The sequence below is a fragment of the Patagioenas fasciata genome, chromosome 15 (assembly GCF_037038585.1).
Source record: "Patagioenas fasciata isolate bPatFas1 chromosome 15, bPatFas1.hap1, whole genome shotgun sequence".
Taxonomy (NCBI): domain Eukaryota; kingdom Metazoa; phylum Chordata; class Aves; order Columbiformes; family Columbidae; genus Patagioenas; species Patagioenas fasciata.
The window spans coordinates 11,692,630-11,714,548 of record NC_092534.1 but is presented as its reverse complement, the minus strand read 5'-3'; the positions used below and the strand labels follow the sequence as shown (position 1 = coordinate 11,714,548).

General features: G+C 53.7%; 1 protein-coding gene across 1 annotated transcript; it reads left to right on the top strand.

The window, feature by feature from the left end:
* The first annotated feature begins 1,412 nt into the window (after positions 1 to 1,412).
* Positions 1,413 to 21,781, top strand: SYNGR3 (synaptogyrin 3). The gene is made up of 4 exons (XM_065850769.2): positions 1,413 to 1,556; positions 12,542 to 12,776; positions 16,201 to 16,343; positions 18,030 to 21,781. The coding sequence occupies exons 1-4, from the start codon at positions 1,458 to 1,460 to the stop codon at positions 18,237 to 18,239; spliced, it is 687 nt and encodes a 228-aa protein (XP_065706841.1). The 5' UTR covers positions 1,413 to 1,457; the 3' UTR covers positions 18,240 to 21,781.
* Positions 21,782 to 21,919: the final 138 nt, after the last annotated feature.

The following is a 21,919-nucleotide window of genomic DNA, read 5'->3' as shown; positions in this document are numbered from 1 at the left end:
AGCAAGCTGGAGACAGGGCCCAGCGCATGGAAATTCTGTGCTTTGTTACAACAGTTTGCATTGTAAGGGGCTTAACACACTTGCTACCTGTGTACCCCATGTAATCCCCTGGTCCCTGCACAGGAAATCAGAGCTGCATGGACAGCAGGCCGGGGGAGAGCGGGTGGTGGAGCCCCAAGAAGCCCCCAGCCCCAATTGGAGCCCTGGTGCCTTCTCCTCCCCGCCACTGTCCCTGCAGTTCCCGTCGGAAGCAGAGATGATGTCAGGGTTGTCATGGCATCGGTATCTATGGAACCGGGATCATCATCGGGGTGCTGGAAGAACTAACTCGGGAGATGGTCCTGGAGCTGCGGGGGGAACTCCCTCTGCAGTAATTGGGGTTTCCCTCGGTAAGGTGCCTCTTCTTTCTCCTTCCCGTTGTCCATGGGGAGTGAGTGGGGACGGGCTGGGCATCCCCCCATCCCACGGCAGCTCTGGGTCCCTCCTGTCCTGCATGAGGGAAGCGAGAGCTTCAGCCTCATCAGCCTACGCTTCCCCTTTCTGCACCCACTGGTGGGTGCACTGGGGGTGCTGCCTGCTGCCCAGGACAGGTGACAGCAGCCCCTTTTTGCCACTACATCTCCCTGTCCCTGCTGTCAGTGGGGACACTGTTGGGGCTGGGTGGAGAAAGGGTGTTTATCTTGGGGGAGGCACAGTGAGCAGCGTGGTGACCTTCCTGAGCTCTGGGCCATCACACCTCCCTCCTGCCACCAGCCCAGGGACGTGGAGCTGCATGGGCTGCCCTGGCACAGGTGGTCCTTGCCGATGCATGGTGACGCCGGTGTAGCATGGTGACCCTTGCCGGAGCACCCTGCCCCTGGCTGTAGCACACTGTCCCCAGAAGCAGCATGGTGACCGTGGCTGTGGCAAGTGTCCCGGCCATAGCGTGGTGTCCCCAAGCACAGCACGCTCTCCCCAGCCGTTGCACACTGACTGTGGCTATGGCATGGTGGCTATGGCATGGTGGCTGCGGCTGTAGCACTTCTTCCTCGGATGTAGCATGGTGACACTGGCCATAGCATGGTGTCCCCAGCGACAGCATGGTGGCACTGGATGTGGCATGGTGATGATGGCCACAGCACGGTGACACTGGCTGCCCCTGGTGCCCATGGTCCCAGCACGGTGACACTGGCTGTCCCGGTGCCCGTGGTCACACCACGATGTCCCCGCCTGTCCCCGCCGCCCCGGGGTGCCGCTCGGGCTCGCTGCGGGGGGGGGGGCCGTGAGCCGGGCGCGCGCACCTGCCGGTGCCTCCCTCCCTCATCCCTCCCCCACACGGCGGGTGGTTCCTCCCGCTGCCCGCACGCGGCGCTGCGGACGAGCCCACGCGGGAGGGGCGCGGGGGGACGGGCGGGCAGGCGCGCGGCCGGCGCGGGGCGCGCGCGGCGGGGCTGGAGCGGAGCGGGCGGCGGGGGAAGATGGAAGGAGCCTCGTTCGGAGCGGGACGGGCGGGGGGCGCCATCGACCCCGTGGATTTCCTCAAGCAGCCGCAGACCATCCTCCGGGTGACGACCTGGGTAAGGCGGAACGGCTGGTCCTGGCGGGGAAACGGTGCCGCGGGGCTGGCACGGGGCGTGGGGCAGTGCCCGGGCAGCGCTGTGCGGTGGGCAGCGCCCGGTGCATTGTGCAATGCCCATGCAGTGCCCGTGCAATGTGCAGTGAGCAAGCACCGTGCAGTGTGCTGTTGCTCTGCCTCCGTGCGGCAATGGTGCAGCCGTGGCGGTGGTAGACAGCAGTGGCAGTGGTGGCCAGCAGTGGTAGGTGATGGCCAGTGGTGGTGGCTGCCGGCAGTGGCAGTGGCAGCCAGCAGTGGTAGGTGCTGGCTGGCAGTGGTGGTGGTGGCCAGCGGTGGCGGTGGTGGCCAGCAGTGGCAGGTGGTGGTGGTGGCCAGCCATGTGGTGTGGGGCTGGCCAGGTCCCGTGGGTGTTTGCAGAGAGATCCCCTGGGAACAGGGCATGGTGCAGTGGGTGGATGTGCTGCTGCCCCTTCCCGGTGTTGTCCCTGGTGCTTGAGCAAGGGCCAAGGGGATGGGCTGTAAACCAGGAGGCAGAGGACATTTTACTTCCTTGTACTCTCCATGCATCCGTGTATGTGTGTAATGACAAATCTAAGAGCCAGCCCTGCCCTGCTCCCCGTGTTCTTCTCAAAGATGTCATATTTTTTGGCTCTTTCCTACGTATGAGTTCCTGCCGGTGGAAGATGCTGTGCAGCCGCTCGGGGAAGGCTCCGCTCACCTGTGCTGGGTGAATAAGCAGCACAGGGAGCTCCAGGGTTGGGGGCAGCTACTAATTAGCCTCTCCCGGCCTGGATTTACCTTGCAAAGATTTGCAGGTGAGCGTGGCCCCCCGAGGCTGGAAATGCCTGACCCTTCCCAAAAGCCACTGGTTTGGGAGGGTCAGCCCGGCTCCTGGCTCTGGTGCTTGGCTGGAGGCTGCAGGTGAGCGGAGTCGGGTTTGGGGGGCTCGTCCTCACTGTGTCACACCTCTGCTGTGCACAGAGGCCTCTGTGTCACCTTCAGCAGTGCCACACGCAGGCAGCAAGTGCAGGAAAACTGTGACGAGAAGGTGCTGCCCCCCGGCTGCTCTCCCACAGCCAACTCAGCAGGTACATTCGCGGGGTCTCTGGGGTGCGCCGGCTGAGGCCCAGCACAGCACAACATGGGAGCGTGTGCGTATCTTTAAGCACATGAGCAATTCCAGCTGCAATCACATGGTTAAAGATAAACCACATGCTTAAGTGTTTTTCTGGAGGGGAGCCAGTGTGTTTCCCAGGGCTTTGAGAAAGACCCTGACTGCGTTGCTGGAGGAGAAGGGGCTGGAGCATCCCCCCTGGATGGATGGGGCGTTTGGGGCAGGCTCCTGGCAGCACTCCTTTCCTGGAAGCATTGCCTCAGTCCAGAAAATCCCATCTGGATCCTCTTGGATGGTTCTCAAATGGCAATGGCAAACTTGGCGGTGGTGTTGGCTTTGGGTACAGTTGGATAAATTGTTAACCCTGATGGCAAGTTAAGCCCCTCGTAAAATAAATCCACCACCACACACCCGGAGAGCTCATCATCCTGGTTGTGCAGAAAGGGACTGAGCACTGCTGGGAAGCAGTAGCAGAACGAGGAATATAGAGATGAAATAAAAATACCAGTTTAGAAAATATTCATGCACATATTCGTTGGCTGGTTTCATCAATGGCAAGGTCACTAATTTTGTGGTTCCGCATTCACAGGGAATCTGTGAAAACTGAGCACTACAGAAATGCATCAACTGAACTCTAAACAAGCACAGGGACCCACTGATGTGGATGAACGTGGGGTGCACACAGAGCTGTCCCAGGTGGAACTGTTTGCGGTGTTGAGAGTCAGCTCCAAAGCCCACTGAGCTCAAAGGGCTTTTGTCACAGTTTTCAGTGGGCTGTGGAAACACGTTCAAAACCCTTTGGACCACCTTTCCCAGGTCCCACATCTGTTGGGGACCCTTCTCCATTGCTGCTCCAGCCTGGGGGTTCAGAGCCTGGTGACCTTCGTTCATTGTTGCAGTCCAGTTACTTGCGTCTTAAACCAGTTCAGCATTTGCGCCTCCTTCCCAGTGTGAGCGGGAACGTTGGTGGGTGAGAGGTGTGTGTGGAGCTTTCCTGCCCGTGTGCTTGCGTGGCCATCGCTATTTCTAGCAGATTTGCTAAAGCACCGTGTACCTTCTGAGCTGTTGCTTTGCTGCTCTTGCCAGATGGGACCCATGTGAAGATGGGAGAGCTTGGATGGAGGAGACATGACCGCTCCCCAACTCCCCAAGCAAACTGACCCTTTGCGGTGGTCCTGCTGCCGTCACGGGGGGATGAGCTGCCTGTGCAATCACCTGCTTATTCAGAAGGCCCTTGGCTTCGGGGATGACTGAATTTAGGTGCTGGGGGTGAGGTTTTTTTAATGTGTTTTTCCTTCCTGTGCTTTGTTGCTACATATTTTTAAACGTGTTCAACCTTTGCGGCTGGATCAAATGCCTTGCTGGGTGTACAGTGTCATGTTCCTTTGGTGAGGAAATGAGGGAGCTGCATGAACTGTGCTGGTTATGGTGGAATGTGGGTGGGTTTGAGGTTGATGCGAGTGGCTTGGTGCTGATCTGGCTGATGCCATCACAGGGTTTCACCCCAAAGGAGTGTCCGGCTCCATTCTGTAACTCCAGGAGCTGCTTTTGGGCTGCAAGTTCAGGCCTCATGCTGGCAAACGCCTCTGGGACTGGCAGGTGAATGGTGACTTCAGTGCAGAAATCCCCCAATGTAAACCATGGTAAAAGGGGATTCCTGATTTTGCCTCCCATAGCAACCTCTCCCCAACAGATATAGTAATTCTGAGTATCTGAAGGGAAAAAAAAACGCTCCTGGCTTGAGCTCTGAAATCAAAAGCTGGAAAGAACCCTTTAACAGTTCCTCATTCATCTCTTCCCCCTCTGCATAATGCAGTTTGTCAGATGAAGATGTGATCACTCTTGTGGTTTCCTTTTGAGACATTTTTTGCACAGCAAAACAAACTCGATATTCACGAAGGATGCCCGCAGAATCATGAGTTCCTTTCTCTGTGACTGCCGGCACCAGCTGGACTTTCAAGTGGCCTCGCAGCCTTGCAGAGGCGTTGTTCATTTAACATGGCTTTAGCTTTGACTTTTAAAAGCAGTTCTGGAAAATATACTAGTAAAGTGTTTTCAGTAGTTCCTGTGAATTTCCATAAGTGCAACAGTAAAAGCCTTTTCCCCTGAAATTTTAATATTTGTCACAAGAGCTGGAAGCCCAAACACGGGTGGTTTGGGGTGGGGCAGGTGTAAGTGGAAATGCCCATGGATGGAGGATGAGTCTTGAGTAGTCACTGCCCAGTCCCACCAGTGCAGCCAGTTTGGAAGGACTGGGCCACTGTCTCCTCCCTCCACCCACCCTCTGCCTCCTCTCAGCAGGAGGTCAGGTCCGTATTTTACTACAACATAGAGCAACACTGAAATATTTTCTTTCACGTGGTTGTTTCTTGCTCCAGTGACCCCCGTTTCTGCCCGCACAGCCAGACACCCTTTGTTGCAACCAGCATGTCGGGAGCTGCCCGACCCTATCTGCTGCCGTTATCTCTTGTTTCCTAAAGCTGAATAAATTTGTAGCTCATCACTTGGGTCACTGGAGATGGCTTTCCCTATGTAGTGTTTTATCTCATTAGGCCCAGTATTTTGTTTGGGTTTCCTTGCAATAGTCTTATGCTTTTAAGAGCAAAAGCTTTATTAAGGGACTGGCCGAGGGCAGCCAAATCTGATTACTGAGTGGAGGGATGGCAGCAAAGTGACGGTCCCTGTAGCCTTTGATATGCAGGAGGGAGCTTTTATGACCAGAGGTTGCTTCGGCTCAGGTCCAGCAAAGACTTTATGCACTCAGCTTTGCACTGATACAGGTTTTAGTCCATAACACAGCAGATCGTTGTCTTTTCAACAAGCCAAATGTGCTTTGCTGCATTGTGGCTTTGCTAAGGGACATACCTGGTGATGGTTTGGTGGACCAGGAATAGGTGGTGGCTCTTGGAGGGCAGGAGCGTGCCCTTTCCATCCTGCTCCAGCTTGGTTTTCTTTCTCCAGAGGGATGGAAAGGCCAGGATTTGTGCTCATGGTAAAAACTCTATTTACTTTCATTAGAAAAAAACAAGCTCAGGAGCAGAAGAGCCAGGCAGCAAACAAAGAAGTATATGGCTCCGGGATTGTTGCTATCCTGCACCCTCAGGACAGACGCACTTCTCAGGGGTTTCCCACCAGGGTGAAGCTGCAGGAGGGTGGGTTTGCAGGAGGTGCTGTGGGTGCACGGCTGGGTGAGCAGGGGGTGCTGGGGGTGCACAGTTGGGTGTGCAGGGGGTGCATGGTCGGGTTTGCAGGGAATGCTGTGGATGCACGGTGGGGTTTGCAGGAGGTGCTTTGGGTGCACAGTTGGGTTTTCAGGGCTGCAACACACAGCTCCTGCCAAGGGTTGGAGTTGGAGCCCGAGATGTCCCTCGCTGGAGCAGACCCGGGTGCTTGGCGTCCCCAGCACCAAGCTGAGAGCTCCACAGGGGACATCACCAAGAACCAGGAGGTGGGACCCTGGTGCTGCAAGTTCCAGATTGCCCCTCCAGCCTTTGAGGGCTTCACTGAGCACTTGGGGCTCTAAGAGAAGAGCTGCAAGGCTGGGCTGGCATTTAAGCTGAGAATCATTAGCGTGATCTTTGCTGCTCTGGACTTTGTCTGGTCTTGCCTGCTTTTCAGTAGGGTCAACAGATTTCCATCTTAATTCTCTGTTCCGTGGGCTGTAGATTAAAGGCAGAACTTAAATGTAACATTTTTTGGTAATGGAATTATGCAGAAGTTTCACTGCATCTGGGCTTGAAATGCTGCTAAATGATCATTTTCCTGTCATCACCAGTTCAAAACGCTGCTGGCTGCCCATGTGCTCAGATTGCCCTGCTAGATTAGGAGCTCTGAATGGGCGCTGTGTTTAAGCCAGCATCTCTCACCACATTAGAAAAAGTAATTCAGTCAAAATCAGTCATGTGTTCATCACCGTGCATCCTTCCCCAGCTGAGCAGCCTGGTGGACGTGTCCATAAACCTGTTACGGGGCATCATACCACCCGCTTCTGTGCCAGAAACTGCGTCAGGTCTTTCCTTTGTGGTCGAATCCATAGTCCTTGTGGGAGACCTGGCATCGCTTGAAGCCGTTCATTAGTCCTCACACCCTCCAATAAATGATGCAGATCTGTGCTGGAAACCTCCCCGTGACTGACAGTGTAAAGATAAACCAGAGGAAGACCCGGGACCTGATTCCTCCAGAATTTGAGCTTGGTGAGTGTTGAGGGAGCCTGGTCCTCTGCCAAGGGTCTAACTTGTCCTTGAGCAGAGTATCTGCACGGGGTACAGGCTTAGCTGGTTCTTATGGAAATACCCAGTTTGGCCTGTGCTAATTTGACCTTAATTGTTTTCTCATTTTCTGGTCCATCCTTCATCGGCCAGGTGGTGGCTCGAGGAGGGAGGGTGCTGAGCAGGGTGGCATCTGTCTCATGATGCTGGCATTGGGGTGATGACGGATCACCCAGACTTTGGTCCTGACTCTCTGTATATGCCATTTGTGCCTGACACCATCGATTGTGAGCTACAGCAGAGCAAATTAGCAGTGGATTATTTTTCTTCTTGCATTCAATTTCCTTGATGTTGACGTTAATGGTTGCTTGCGTGTGTAATCAAAGCAAGGTTCTGCAGTCTCCTACAACCCCACACCTTCTGCTAATGTTTTTTATAGGTCCCAAATCGAAGTACAGCGCATCAGCAGTGGAAACATCTCACCTTAAAATGGCTGACAGTTCACACTGAAGCTTTCAGCTTGTGCTCTCTTCTGTTATTTGCTTTGTATTTTCCTTGCCATGGCTGTGCTCAGACTGCAGGGTCTCCTGAAGCACATTTCAGGTGCGTGGGCTACAGAAAGCTAAAAGCAACGTGGATGAAAAATGTGCGTGTCCTGGGGTCCAGACGGCTCAAGCCCCAGGAGGGAACACGGATCTGCAAAGTCTAATTACAGAACCAAGCCAGGCAGCCTGGCGAGCCACCTTCTTCCAGATGGTAAAAATCTGGTGCGGGGAAGGCGGCTGTGGGTCTCCCAGCTTTAAGCACAACTCAATTCTCCATTGTGGGGGACACAGGTGTCCCCATCGCCCTGGGTTCCTGTGGAGTCCGCGAGTCCAGCAGCCTGGGCATGAGTGCAGGGACACAGCCAAGCAAGGAATCTGCCCTCTGAGGCTTCCACTTTCATTTTTTTGTGGGAAAGAATGAGATTTCACTCCATCTCCTGCATTTCCATGCTGCGGGCAGCCACTGTGCGCTGTCACCTCCCTGTCCCTCCAGCACAGGGGGCAGACTGGGGCAGCCACCGGCACCGGGCACTCAGTCACGGTCACTGCACTTACCAGCCATTGCCAGGGAGGACCAAAGAGGCAAGAGGTCTTGCCGAAAATAGGGTGAACAGGGAAAATGGGGGGTGGGCAGCCAGCGAGGGCAGCGGGTGAGATGTGCAGCGTGTCAGACACCAAAGGCAGCATCGGAGCTGCAGCGTCGGAGCTCGGGCTCCTGCCCCGCGCAGCCTCCAGCCCGGGGTGAGCAGCATCCCCAGGCGCTTTGCTGGGTTTTTAGGGTGATACTCAAAACCCCTCTGGTTTTGGCTTTGCACCAGCTGTTTTTGAGAGTCTGTTGTGGCTGGTGTACTGCCACCTGTCACCGATGGCTGCTGATACCCGTCCCTTTGTCCTGTGCTACAGAGATGCTTACTGGCTCAGTGAGGTGCCACCTCTTGCTCAGAAGCAAGCTTTAAACTGGGAGAACTGGGTTTTCGTTAAGAAGTGAGGTCCCTGGCTTCTTGCTGGTTTGGTACCAAACAAGCTCCCTTTGCACGAGCAGCTGATCTGTGTCATCCTGAGCCCAAGCACTTGGTGCATCTCCCTGCCCAGTGTTGTTCTCCCTCCCGAGGTGTGACTGAGGCACAGAAACTCAAGTGCAAGTCTTGCCAGCCAGGATGCGAGCAAACAGCTTTCCTCCTTCCCATCCCTCCCCACAGCTGGATGCAGAGGACACGGATGGTCCTGACCATATGCTGGGATCTTCCAGCCTCCCCCTGTCACCCTGTGCTGGGGACACGCAGGGCTGAGCGACCTGTGCGCCGAGCTGTGAGCACATTTATCCGAAAGCTTCACCTGGGGGGATGCAATTTCATACTGGGGCGGCGGGAGGTAAACCCGATTTCTTACTGGATCGTGCACCGCTTCACCCAGTGAGAGTAAAATTTGTTGTGTGTTGTTCAGCTGGAAAACTGAATGTCCTGAGAACGCTGAGGCTGCTTTGAAAAGTTGGTGATATGTGGAGGAGCCCTGTTAGAAGGGGGATGACTTGGGGTGCAGTGGCTCATGCAGCAGACGCTCCAGTGCTGTGTGTGCCAGTGACCTGGGCACCTGGTCCCCAGTGCTGTCGCTGGTGGTGGGGACAGCGGTTTGGGGGGACAGACCCACAGGCAGGAGGAGCTGGGAGTTGGAGGAGCAGCTCTGGAGAGCAGAATCCCCGAACCCTTTTTCAGACTCACAGTGTGTCCCTCACCATGGAAAATCTGACCTTGTATTTTCACTTTCCAGTCTCTGATGAGCTGCTGTGGGTTTGAGCAAGTGCGGCTTGTAGAGGTGATTGGGAAGTGACACTTGTTTTGCAGGAGCTTTAAAAATAATTGTATGGGGTTTATTTTCCCCCATCTACGCACATTTTCTCTGGTTTTTTTCACCTATACTTAGAAAGACAACACCAAATCTATTCTGATTACAATGTTTTACAAGCACCAGTTGTGTTTTTTTAAGAAAAACTGTAAAATTTCAATCATGGTTTGAGGGGGGGAGAGAAAACCAATGGAAGGACTTGTTTTCTCAGAAAAGCATGTTTTGACAGGTGTATGTCAGCCAGCGCTGATGTTTTGAGCACATCTATCAAGTACATGTTCTTAATTCGTTACTATTTTGGCCTCCTGAGCAGAAGCTGCGTGTCCCATGTCACCTGCACCAAAACCCCTCGGCAGCCCCTGGAATGTCCCAGCGTGAGCTGCTCAGGTTGTCCAGCCTCAAGAAGGACGTTTTGCTTTGCAAAACCCTCTGGAGTGTGAAGTTCAGCAGGGAAACGCCTGGTTTTTCCATCTCCATGCCCAAAGTGCTGCCTGAGCATCCTCCATTGACAGCCCTGGGTGTGCAAACCTGCCTGTGGGCACCCAGGCACCCTGTCGCGTCCTAATCGTATTTATGGCACCTTCCCTTCACCCACTGAAACTGGCACCTGAAAACATGAGAAGTCCTTCAGATTCTTAATCCTGGGAGAACTAAGTAAGACACTTATCGGATAAACTGAGTAGAAGTTTGCTGCCCTGCCAGAGAAATAATCCCATGGAATCAGAGGTTCTCAATTATTCATGTTTTCTAGAATCACATTATTTCTTCCAGGGCCCTGTTTTATAAATGCTGCTGCTATTTCTGATGGTAAATAACAATTTTGCATTATTTATGAACAGATTTTTTACAACTGCTGATATTACAGCTGCTGCCAACGCACTGGGAAAATTATTACCGCTGTTTGTTGTTGTTTCTATCTTACAACGCAACCCTCTTGTTCTTTGCGTGACAATGATGATGATGTGCCCGTCACGGTGTGACAGCCCAGCACCAGCGAGGAGGAGGATGAAATGCAGACGGGTCACTCGCAGCTGAGATGGGAACATGACCCCAGGCAGTGGTTAAATTCAAAGAGGAGGAAGGTCCAATTATCTCCTCATGAAGAGGTCCATGGGACATACATATTTTCTACCCCCTTTTAGTGCTACAAGGGAAATCTAAGGTTGCGCCCGAATTTTGCGGATGCACATTTGGAATCAAACATCTCTAGGAGGGCGTCAAGCAAGAACAGGCTGATTCTGGGGGCTGAGGAGCATTTCCAGGGCAGAACCCCACTCCTGCTGCTCCAGCTGACTTAGTGAGTGGGTCTCAGAGCCGCTCCACCACCCGAATTCTGATTTGTGAGTGCTAGAAGCAATAGAAGTCTGCTGTCACTAACAGTTCCTGCCTAAAAGGGTTTGTAGATGAGCCCTGCCGTGGGTTGTCCTGCAGGTTTCTGGCAGTGGGGTGAGCATGGTGCAACCTGCTCAGCCATCGTGTCCGCCTGAGAAGCTGCTGTGAAGTCCCACGTTGGGGTGGCTGCTTGCAGGAGCTCCTACACCTCTAAGGTAGGATGTCCTCCAGGGACTCAGCATTCGTTCCAGATGACACCCTACCCTTGCAGATCAGTTTCTTTGTTGTCACCTCCCGTTTGGAGGAGACCTAGTGGAGATGATGTGAGACATGTTTGCTGATGGGACACTTGCATTTGTAAGTACCTTCAGACAGAAGCAGCTCTGGCCCAGCTTCACCCCAGCACTGGGAGGAGTTTAGGGGAGAAAAATCCAAATGCAATTGACCGGGGCAGGCAGGAGTGAGACACTGGGCCAGTGCTTGGAGAAAATGCCTCTCATGATGTTGTGTTAAAGAGTGGTTGGCGCTTTCTGCAGGATTTGCTCACAGTGACTTCTGTCCCGTTTCACCCTGCTCTGCTCACGATGCACATTTGGGGCTGCAGGAGGTGGCCCCGGTTGGGAATCAGCTCATGGGTGAGACCCGGGTGACTCTGCGAAAGCCACCGGCTGCACCTTATCATGTGACTCCTCAGCTCCCACCTCTGTCTGTCACCTGGCTCGGTCTCATGCGCTTCGTGTCATGTTATCACTGTAAAAGACATGGCAGGGTGTCCAGAGCTGCTCCGTTCCTGAGACCCCGGCAGCTCCTGGGCTGTGCCGGAGAAGCCTCTTTGCTCTTCTCCTGCAAACGGGGCCTCCAGCTGCGTCCTGCGAGCTGGCAGAGCTGCGAACCATGCAGGGACATGGGGAACCCTGTAGGGAGCCATGCAGGGATGTGAGGAGCCGTGCAGGGTTATGTGGGGAGCTGTGCAGGGCTGTGCGGAGTCATGCAGGGAGCTGGTGCTGGCAGCAAGGGACGAGATCAGAGGCTGGCAGCTGGATGCAGGGGTCTGCATGCCTTGCCTCCCTCCTTCCTCGCAGTCTTCAAATCCAGATGCCTGTGCAGCACTTTCTGGGCTCTAACAGAGCAGGTTTCAGAGCGAATTGTGATGCAGCTGGTCCTGCAGCTTCTGCTCACTGCCTTTCGTGTTGGGGGGTAAGGGAATTACTTTAGCGTGCAGCATCGTGAGTGGTGCTAATTCAGGCAGCCGGCTGCCATCCAGCCCCTTCCCTGCCTGCGGTGATGTGAAACACCCCCAGTCCCAGCAGCGAGACCTGGCAGCCACCAGCAGTCGCTGCCCTTTTGTCTCTCTGAGGGCCAAAACCAGATCACAGGATAATGGATACAGGCGCTGCATCCTTCAGCCCCTGCTAAGCCAGGTGAAAAATTGTCCTGTCATTCCCAGGGCAGCCTGTCCTCTGCCCCACTGCCCCCAGTGAGCTGCTCCCCGTGTCCTCATGCTGCTGGGTCCTGTCCCCAAATATCGGCCATCCAGCCATCCCTTGCTCAGCAGCTCCATTATCCTCTGTAACTTCATTTCTCCCCACTCCACAGCAGCACGAGGGGGTTTATTGAGCACAAGCAGCACGAGCAGAAAGGCTGTGCAGAGACCCAGCCTATCTGTTTATTTTTTCCCTCCCCAGCCTGTCTGGAGAATAACATCTCTTCAAATACTCAGCAAACCGAGGCACAGGAAGGCAGACGGGCTCCCAGCGGAGGAGGACCTGGGTGCCATCCACCACCCCGTCGCCTTGTGCCACCAACTGGGCGAGAGTCGGGATCTGTCTAACAAATACCATGTTGCCATGGAGTCAAAGACAGGATGGAATCCAATTATGTTGCTGTTGGAAAACAGAGTTACATGTAAACAGCAGCAAGTTGTGTTTTCTCCTTCCTTCCGCAGATCTTCTCCATTGTGGTGTTCGGCTCCATCGTGAATGAGTGCTACGTGAACAAAGAGGACTCTGAGCTGCTCTGCATCTTCAATGAGAATGAGAGTGCCTGCAGCTACGGCATTGCCGTCGGCATCATCGCCTTCTTTGGCTGCATCTTCTTCTTTGTCGTGGACCTCTACTTCCAGCAGATCAGCAGTGTGAAGGACCGCAAGCGGGCTGTCCTGCTGGACCTCGGCTTTTCAGGTACGTCTCTGGCTTTGCTGTGCTCGGGGAGGATGAAGCTGCTCCACGGGCAGCGGGTGGTGGCTCCACACTCGAGTCCTCTCGTCTTCTCCCACAGCTCCTGCGCCTGGGCTGGGGACAGCAGGGGTGGCAGATGGGTTGTCCCATCAGCCATGAGCTCAGAGGCAGCAGCAAGGAAGCCGGTGCGTGGCGGCTTGGGGACAGCGGGGTGTCCTGCTCATCTGTGTCACTTGTGCAGCCAGAGCTGTTGGCTGAGCTGGGTTTGGTGAGGCCACTCAGAGAGCTGAGGTTTGGTGGTGGTATCTCAGAGAGCAGACAGGGCATTTCACCTGCCCGTGTCTCCTGTTTCTGGCTCAAGCTAATATCATTTCATCAGTTACATCTGAATCTGTTTTCGCTTTGTGTGTGCGTGTTTTGGAACAAAGCAGAAACACGCTTCTCTGCACCCCTGTCATCCCCGCTACCTCCAGGACTGTGCGGGGGGCTCTGGGGCTCCCAAGGGCTCGCATGGATTTTCTGTGTCGTCCTCAGCCCCTTGACCTGAGGCTCATCCCTGCGAACAGGAGCTGGTGGGAGCTGCCGTCGTTGGCTGCGCTGGGAGCTGCCTGCCTGGGTTTGCAGCTGATGTTCTCCATTCCAGGCACCTGCGTTAGCAAAGGCTGAAGGTGATTTATCCAGCACAAGTGTCACTGGTGGCTGTCTGGTCCCAAATGAAAACATCCATCATCGCCTCCCTGCTCTTGCTTGTTTTTAGGGATGTTCTCTCCTTGCTGGAAAGCTGATTTCCATGGTGCTGGAGCGCTGGCATCCAGCCCTCATTAGGTAATGTTTACAGCTCTGTCCGTGGGGCTCGGTGCCTGCAGCCCTTCAGTTCAAATGGAAAGGGAACATCACATCCATCTCCTGGCTGATGCCGCGTGTCGCGGTGCGAGGCTGTGACCCTCGGAGGGGTGACAAAATCAGGTTATTCGTGGCCCTTTGCCCGACCGGGAACCTGATGCTGCTGCTGCCCCGGAGATGCCAACGAGCAGTTACTGGCTCTGGAGGCTGCGAGGAGAGTTAATCAAAGTGTTAACACACAACTTTTCTTTCTCTTGAAGGAAAGGGGGCTTATGCATCAGATCAGTGGCAGCTCAGAGCAACCGAGCTCTGGGAGATGATACTGGGGCGCAGGCAGGGCCATGGTGCTGTGCACATGGCATTTGCAACTTTATCTTCCATCTGCTCTTACAGCTGCTCCTGTAGACATGTGCTTGCTTGGGACCAGTCTGTAATTACGGCTGTAATGCATCTTTCCTGGTGTTTGCACTCTCTTGTCTGCGGATCCTAAAACGATAATTATCTCCCGGCTCTTGCAGTGCCTCCAGCCCTCCTCCTGTTCCCCAGCATGCTGGAGGGTGCAGAGTTCCTACCGTGCCTGTTTCCAGCTGGAATCGGGACCAGCACATGTAGTTCAGCTCTCCATGTGGGGTTTTAAAATTCATGTGGAGCAAGAGACACCCCAAAACACCCATCTACAGTGTCATTGCCCCAGGCTGGTGCAGGCAGTGGGAAGGTCGGTGTCTGGCGTAGCACGGTGTTGCAGAGGGAGCCGGTAACTGCAATACCCAGCGCAGCCAGTGCACGTTCCGAGATGTGCATGATGTCATTTTAACTCTCAAAAACCCTTCAAAGACACAAGCCATGGGGCTTTACGGAGCGCTGCAGTTGTGCAACATCTGGAGATGTGGTTCAACATCTGCACCAAGACCTGGGGCTGCTCCATGTACCAGTCACCCAAGCTGCAGCCAGTGCCAATCTCCTGTGCGCATCTTCTCATGTCCACATTTAGGGGCTGGATCTGGCAAAGCCCTGTTATAACAGAGCTTTGGAGCTGGAAAACATCCCTGTCCCTGCAGGTGACCTCTGAGGAACAAACCCCAGAGGTCTGTTTTAACACTGGTGACAACTGGGTTGTCCAAAGGGGAAGTGAAAATATCTATGCAGAGATTCGGAGCGGTTTTCAGCAAAAAGGGGCTGTTGTATTAATTTAAAAGCCTGGCTGATTCTGGCTGGCGGTTGCGTTGCTGTGAGGACAGTTCAAGGGCTCGGGCACCGCCAGGCAGACAAAAGCATCCGTGGGCTGGGAAGCCCCAGGTTCCGTCATGCAAGAGCAGGAGATGAGGAGCGTGTTTTCTTAACTGGCATTTAGAAGCAAATTCTGAATTAAAGGTGAGGTGTGTGTAACTCTGACACTGGATGTGGATGCACGCGTGTATTTTATATTGTATTTAGGAGCAATTGACGAGATAAAGGGAGCAATTTTCCTCTCCCTGCAGCAGCCTGTGCTTTGCAGCCGGCTGCTCACACCAATGTGCTGACGGTCCTTGGGAAGGCGCTGGGCAGCTCAGCATCTCCCGACACCCAGAAGTGGGGGAACCTTTGTGCTGGGGATGCTCAGGACAGCTGGAGACCCTAACACAGCATCTTGGGAGGCTCCAGGATGTGCAGCTCCTGTTCCCAGCACTGGAAAGCATCCCTGCTCCTTCCCCTGAGCTCACGGCTCGCGTCGTGCCTGTTCGCCGAGCCCCTTGGCACCGGACAATGCTGCCGGCCGGTGATTGAATTAGGGAGCTGCAGCCCTATCTCGCTCAGCCAGCTCTGGTTCCGGGAAGGAATAATCACCCGAGCGCTTTTGCTCAGTCCCGCAGAACTCAGGGAGGCTGCGGCAGGGACAGCGGGGACCAGCAAAGCTCACGTGTGTCCCTGTCACATCCCTCAGCTCCTGCCCCTTTGCTGCGCTCGTGAGTGCTCTGGAGTCTCAGGGTCACTTGTGGGTGCGCTGTTGGGCAGGGGTTCATCTCAGCCTGTGCAAATGCATGGCTGGTTGTTCCTTGGTGTTTTTTTAAGCTCTCCAGCTGTGTCCTTGGGTAGGACCAAAGCGCAGCCCATCACAGAGCAGCTCCAAAGCCGTCTCCATCAGCCGCTGCTGCTCCCAGGAGTGCAGGATCTCCCATGCGGGGTTTGCAGCTTCCAGCCCAAAGTCTCTCAGAGCTGGTGGTGTCTGGGGACCAGAGAGAACATTGGGCTGGCACAGAGGGGCCTGGAACTGAGCTGATGCTGCCTTGGTGCCTGCGAGCAGGCTGAGATCTGCGAGGACTGTGTGTCCAAGAGGGTCTGCTGGCCCTGGAGCTCTGCGATCAGGTTGAGATGCGGCTGAGATGAACTTCAGGCAGGCAACACACTGGGTGACCCTTCAAGTTTCCTTCCATCCCTTTTTTTCCAGCGATTGCAAATCACCTTCTTTTAAAACAGTTTCATTGGGGCCACAGCACAGCCCAAGGCACCCAAACCACTGTTGCTGTTTGAAAATCTTGCTGGTGACGTGTTTGTGCCTCAGCAAACGGGGTTCCTGGCAGCACTGACCAGCTCTGCTCTCTTCCAGGTTTCTTGTCCTTCCTCTGGTTTGTAGCCTTCTGCTTCCTGGCAAACCAGTGGCAACGCACAAAGATGAGCAAAGGGGTTTCGCAAGGAGCAGACGCCGCCCGGGCAGCCATCACCTTCTCTTTCTTCTCCATCATTGTCTGGGTGAGTTTGGCTTCAGAGCCGAGGTGAGGAGAGGAGAAATGAAACCTGCCTCAGGCTCAGCGCAGAGCTGGGGCAGGATCTGGGGCATGGTTTGGAGAAGTGGGTCCTGGTGGGCAGCAAGGGGCTGTGCTGAGGAAACCCGCGGTCCTTTCAGAGACATGAAACTGGTGGTTTCTGACCCAGGAAGCATCAGCTCTGTCCCCTCTCGCTGGGGAATTCCAGACTTCCCCTTCTCCGGTGGCTGGAAAGTTGCGTTCCTGTTGAAAACGTGTTGCCAGCCATGAGCTGCCCTCATTTCGGGGCCTCCTTAGACCCCCGAGAGCAGCTTGGCTGGAGGCAAATGGGTCCCCGGGAGCGGATCCCTGCATGATTCACTCTCACAGAACAATGGGGGGATTTTGGGAGCTCCCAGGCTCATCAGCTCCTCTACTGCCCACCCCAGCAGGGCTCTGCAGAGCCCCCTTTGCTCTGGCTCCGTGCATCCCCAGGACGTCTGCAGGGTCTGCAAAACCCCGGAGCTGCTGGACCCGCCTGTTCCCAGGGGTCCCTGTGCCACTTGGGGGTTCCTGCTCTGGAGGTGGCACACGGAGGATCAGGGGTGTCCCCTGTGTCACCTCCACCCCTCCTCTGGCATTTTGCAGGCAGAGAGCACCCAGGATGTGCAGTAATTCCATATCGCCTTAAAAGAATTAGGGCAAAAGACAGTCTGAGGCTTCCCAGCAGCATGCCTGGCTCCAGTTGCCCACCAGTTCAACTGCTCCCCACCCTATTATTATCCAAATAAATCTCTCTTAATCCCAGTTCCCTCACAGCTCTTCTCCATCACTGTTTTGCCCATTAAATGCAGCCACCAGGGACGGGAGGTGGGTGGGATGCTCTGCCCCCTCCCAGCAGCATCTGGGAGGGTGGTGGGGACACTGGTCCCCGGCCCCAGCACAGGGACGGCCGGGACATGGGGTCACACCAGCACCTTCTCAGCTGGTACTGTTAATAAACGCGGATGCTCTGCACGGGGGGTTGGGAAACTGTTCTTGGTGTCTGCGGGCGTTTCCCCCCCCCCCCCACACTTGTCATTTATAAACTAATTGAATTGTTAATGAAACCTCCTGCAATAAGAGCGAGCGTGGTGCATTCGCAGCTCTCCCGCCTGCATTTCCCACGGTTTGTGACCTGGATACCAGCAACCTGGGAGAGGGTGAAGGAGTCTCTGTAGAACTGACCTATTTTGCTGGCCCGGGACTTATCAGCTTTCCCTCCCCACGGCTGATGGGTTTATTTGTGCCACCGGTGCCAAATCTGAATGAGCCAAGCCCAGGCTGTGACCCTCGCCCTGGGCAAAGCTTTGTGGATCAACGTGTTGGGTAGAAATGGCTTCTTTGCCATCAGGTGTTGGTTTAGTGTTCAGCTTTAATGGAGCAGGGCCAGCAGCTGCCTGGGATGTTGTGATTGATGTGATCTGTGGGGGGACATGGGGTCCTGGGGTGATGCGGGGTCACAGAATCATAGAATGTCCTGAGTTGGAAGGGACCCACAGGGATCATTGAGTCCAACTTCTGTCCCTGTATAGGACAAGCCCAAAATTCACACCATGTGTGTGTCCTGGGGGACGCAGGGTTGTTGAAGAACTACAGGCACATCCTTTTATGCGAAAGTGTATTTTTGGTGTTCCGCTTGTTTGTTGCGCAGGTCGCGCTGGCGGTGAGGGCTCTGCAGAGATACCGCCTGGGGACAGACATGTCGCTCTTCGCCACCGACCAGTTCGCCAGCGACCCCACCGCGGCGTATCCCGGGTACCCCAGCGGCAGCGGCATCGAGAGCACAGAGACCTACCAGAGCCCGCCCTTCACCGAGCCCGCGGACACCAACCCCAAGGGTTACCAGGTGCCGGCGTACTGAGGGACACGGGCCCCCCGGCCCCTCCTGCCGCGCGGTCGCAAATGTATCCGTCCCATTTCCTTAACGTGGCGAGTGCCGGGTTCCTTCTATTAGCTAGTTGTGCAGTGAACTCTGTACAGTGGTAATTGGTTCTTGTCTTACCTGTCCAAGGGTTTTTTCTAAAACAGTGTTCCCTCTAAGTCCGAAGGAAGGAAGGTTGTTACCGCATCACCTGCATGAAGCAAAAAGATGAATAAATGGTCTTTCTGAGGCGTTGGGCTCTGCTGAGCGCCTGGAAAACCTTTTGTCCTGTTAGAAAGCACAGTAGCTGAGGAGTTGCTTATTTATCTCATTCTTCCAGAGCTAACACAGAATCGGTGTTGTGGTGATGGGGAGATGAGCCCCGTTCCACCCTTGCTGCAGAGCTTTTCTGTCCGTGGTCCATGGAAAGTGCCAAATTCACTAATAAGTGGTGTCTGTGTTATTTTTATTTGTATATATTTACTGTACAAAAAAATTAATCCAAACAGGTGTTTCAAACTTAGCTTAGGACACAAGCGGCATGGGCGGCACAGCGGGTTGGGGGTGCAATGTCAAATATCCAACTTGCTCCTAACGCTTCAATGCGGTTCTGGTTAAGAATGTAAAAAGTTACCGTTTGAAACTGGAAACCAGCTCAGCAATAGTTGGCTGCTAATTAGGAATAGCCTTTTATTAGCGGAAAATATGGTGCGTTGCAGTTCCACTTCTTCACCCAGGGGTTGGGAAAGTTTGCATATTTACCGATAGTTGCATTTCCCCACGCGCGGGGGTGTCCCCACAGCTCGGAGTCCGAGGCAATTTGGAGCAATATTGAACTCCTGTTTTTATACCAGGAGCAGCTGCCATAGCCCGCAGCTGCAGCAGAACCTCAGGGCAAACGTGAGTTTTACCCTGCGGGCTTGGGAAATGAGGAGAATTGGACTTTACAGGAGATTTAAGTCCGACATGTGGGGGCTCACGGCCCTGGATCTGCAGGTAGCGGGAGAAAAGTGAATGGAAAGCACCCAGGTTGAGTTTGGGTTTTCAGCTGCAAAATTCCTGCCTTGCCAAAACAAAATGTACAAAATTGCGTAGATCGCCCGTCTGCCAGCGCGGTGGCTCCGCTCGAGCTGCTCGGCACTAAGGACGAAGCAGAGGAGCCGAAACTGGAATTCCCTCCGACCTTGGAGCCCCCAGGGTTTCTCTTTGCTGTTTAACACCGGCAAAAGTTGGTGCTGCCGTCTGCGCCCTTGCTGAGCAATAGTGACCGCGCCGCCCCCGCTCTCCTTGGAGCAAAATCATCCGGCAGGTTGTTTTTTGTCATCATTTCTGCTGCTAAATTGCAAAGAAATGCAGTAACTACTTGACTCCCCTGCTATTCCAGCCAGGTCCAATGTGTGTTTGCAGCCCAGCCTGGCACTGCAGCGGGACATCCTTACATCAAATAAACCAGGGACGCCCCAACCCCGGTTCAGTAAAAGCCTAAATTAATTCTGGGAACTTTGTGATTTTCTTTTTCTAGAGTCAGTCTTGGTGAGAAAAAATATTTTAGAAGGCAAAGGGTTTTAATACAGGGTACAGTAGAACTGTAGCAATATTTTCCTTAGAGGGAACACTGAAATTTTAGCAGCACAAACAGTACTTGTGTTAATATTTTAGCAAAAATTATAATCAATTTAAATGTTTAAATTGATTGTACGTGAGATAATGTTTGTTCGGTACATTGTATTTTTTCTAACTATATAACTGTTCCAGAGTTTCCTTGTAAACGTAAAGAACTAAAGCTCTGTCCGAGTTCGGGCCGTGTCCTGAGCGCTGGTGTAACCCTGAATATTACAGCTCTGAATGTCACACCCAGCCCCGCGTTGCCTTTCTTTGCCCCACAGCTCCCAGTGGGGGGACACTGAGGGGACACCCCCCACACACCCCCTGTGCCGGGACCGACCTGAGCGGTGACACTGGGACAACTTCGGCGCCACTTCAGCTCCTGGCCGAGGCTCCGTGGTTCTTCTTGAGGTTGGCGGCTTCTTACAGCTCCCCAAAAGTTGGTATTTAACTTGTAGTTGGTGCGGTGAGTGTGTGAGGACCTGGAGAGGAGGAGGAGGAGGAAGGGGCTCGGGCGCCACAGGGGCAGCGTTAAGGCCGGACCCATCGCTCCTGGATTAAACCGGAGTCAGGAATAACGTGTCCAGCCACACGAACTATAAAGAACCTCACAGGCTTCTGGTTAGAAATTAGACCCGTCGGTGTAGTAACTGTAGTGTATTTTTTGGGGTTCAAGCATTCGTAACACCGTCCTTTGTCCTTTCTCCCATTTTTCCTCCCGCACGCTCGCCTGGGTGCGGCAGCACCCGCAGATTTCCGTTGCCCTCCAGACTGTGTCCCCAAAGGGTGGGACAGCTGCCACCCCCTGTCCCCCCCCTTTAGCATGTCCCTGTTCTCCAGCAGCAAACTGGTGCTCTCAGGGGCCGGATCCTGCTGTGCCAACAGCTGCCGCGCAGCGTTAGTGCTGAGTTTGGGTGTAAAGAGTAGAATTCACCCCACCTGCACCTTTCCTGAGACGTGTTCTGCCACATCAGCCCGGCCAGGAGGTTCTGTTGCCACCAGACACTTCTCAGTGCTGAAGTTAACCACATCATAGTTTTTACATATTTATTTTAAAGATATTAAAAGATTTGAAAGAATTGGAATTTTTTCCCCAATGTTTTAAGCTTAGGTGGAAGTTTTGCTGCACTGCTCTTTAGTGAAAGCTCCTCCACACATTGTGAGCGCTCCCTCCAGGTCACGGCTCCGGGCCGTTGGTCGTCCTGGCTGTTCTGCCCAGACCCTCTTTAGATTTTCCCCTCAATCGAAGTGACAACTCTGACCTTTCTTCCCCCTCCTGTCACCCAGCAGTTCTTTCCAGGGTAATTCATACCCTTCTCCCTCCACAAGCCCCCTCCCAAAAAGGCGTTGGGGCTGGATCTTCCCAAATTCTGTCACTTAAACCCAACTAAGGGAACTGTGGTCACTGGTGATGTTAGTAAATCACATCATTACAATCTACTCTTTGCAGACTTTCTTCCAGCCATTGTTTTCCCCAGGTGTGTTGGGTTTAGTTCCACTCAGGTTTGTTCAGCTCCCATTGAAGCTCCTTCCCCAAGGGAGGCTCAGAAACACCCGGCCCTGGCTCAACTCGAACCCCAGTTCAGCTGCCTGTATCATATTTTGTTGCAATATGCATTTAAACCTCAGATTCTTTAAGAGTTTTAATATCAAACCAATACCAAACGTGACTTGCAAACTTAAGGGTTTTTTTTTTTGCAGATACCTCTGTATGAGCAGACCGCTTCAAAGAGTTGCAGTTGTCACTAATCTTATGTGCATTGTAGTATAAAGTGGACTGTGTATGGACATAAGTTAAAAATGTTTACAACTTTTGTATATATTATATATATAAAAATATCTTTTGAGAGAACAATCTGTGATCACGTATTTTCAGTGTCCATGTAACCAACTGCAACGTATTTTCAATAAAGAGTTAAAAATGAACAGAAGAAAAATGTGGTAATTATTTAATCAGGTGAGCACGAGGAAGGAGCAGCCGGTGGGATCGATGGCTCGAGGAACCTCCCAGCAGCACCTGCTCAGTGTCTGTGGACAGAGACAGGAGCTGGAAAACCAAGGGAAGACGTGATACT

Bases quoted from the DNA above. Each gene is read 5' to 3' on its own strand.
- SYNGR3 (XM_065850769.2), top strand. From the start codon at position 1,458: ATGGAAGGAGCCTCGTTCGGAGCGGGACGGGCGGGGGGCGCCATCGAC. The intron at 12,777-16,200 runs GTACGTCTCTGG...GCTCTCTTCCAG, and splicing joins GCTGGACCTCGGCTTTTCAG to GTTTCTTGTCCTTCCTCTGG. The intron at 16,344-18,029 runs GTGAGTTTGGCT...TTTGTTGCGCAG, and splicing joins TCTTCTCCATCATTGTCTGG to GTCGCGCTGGCGGTGAGGGC.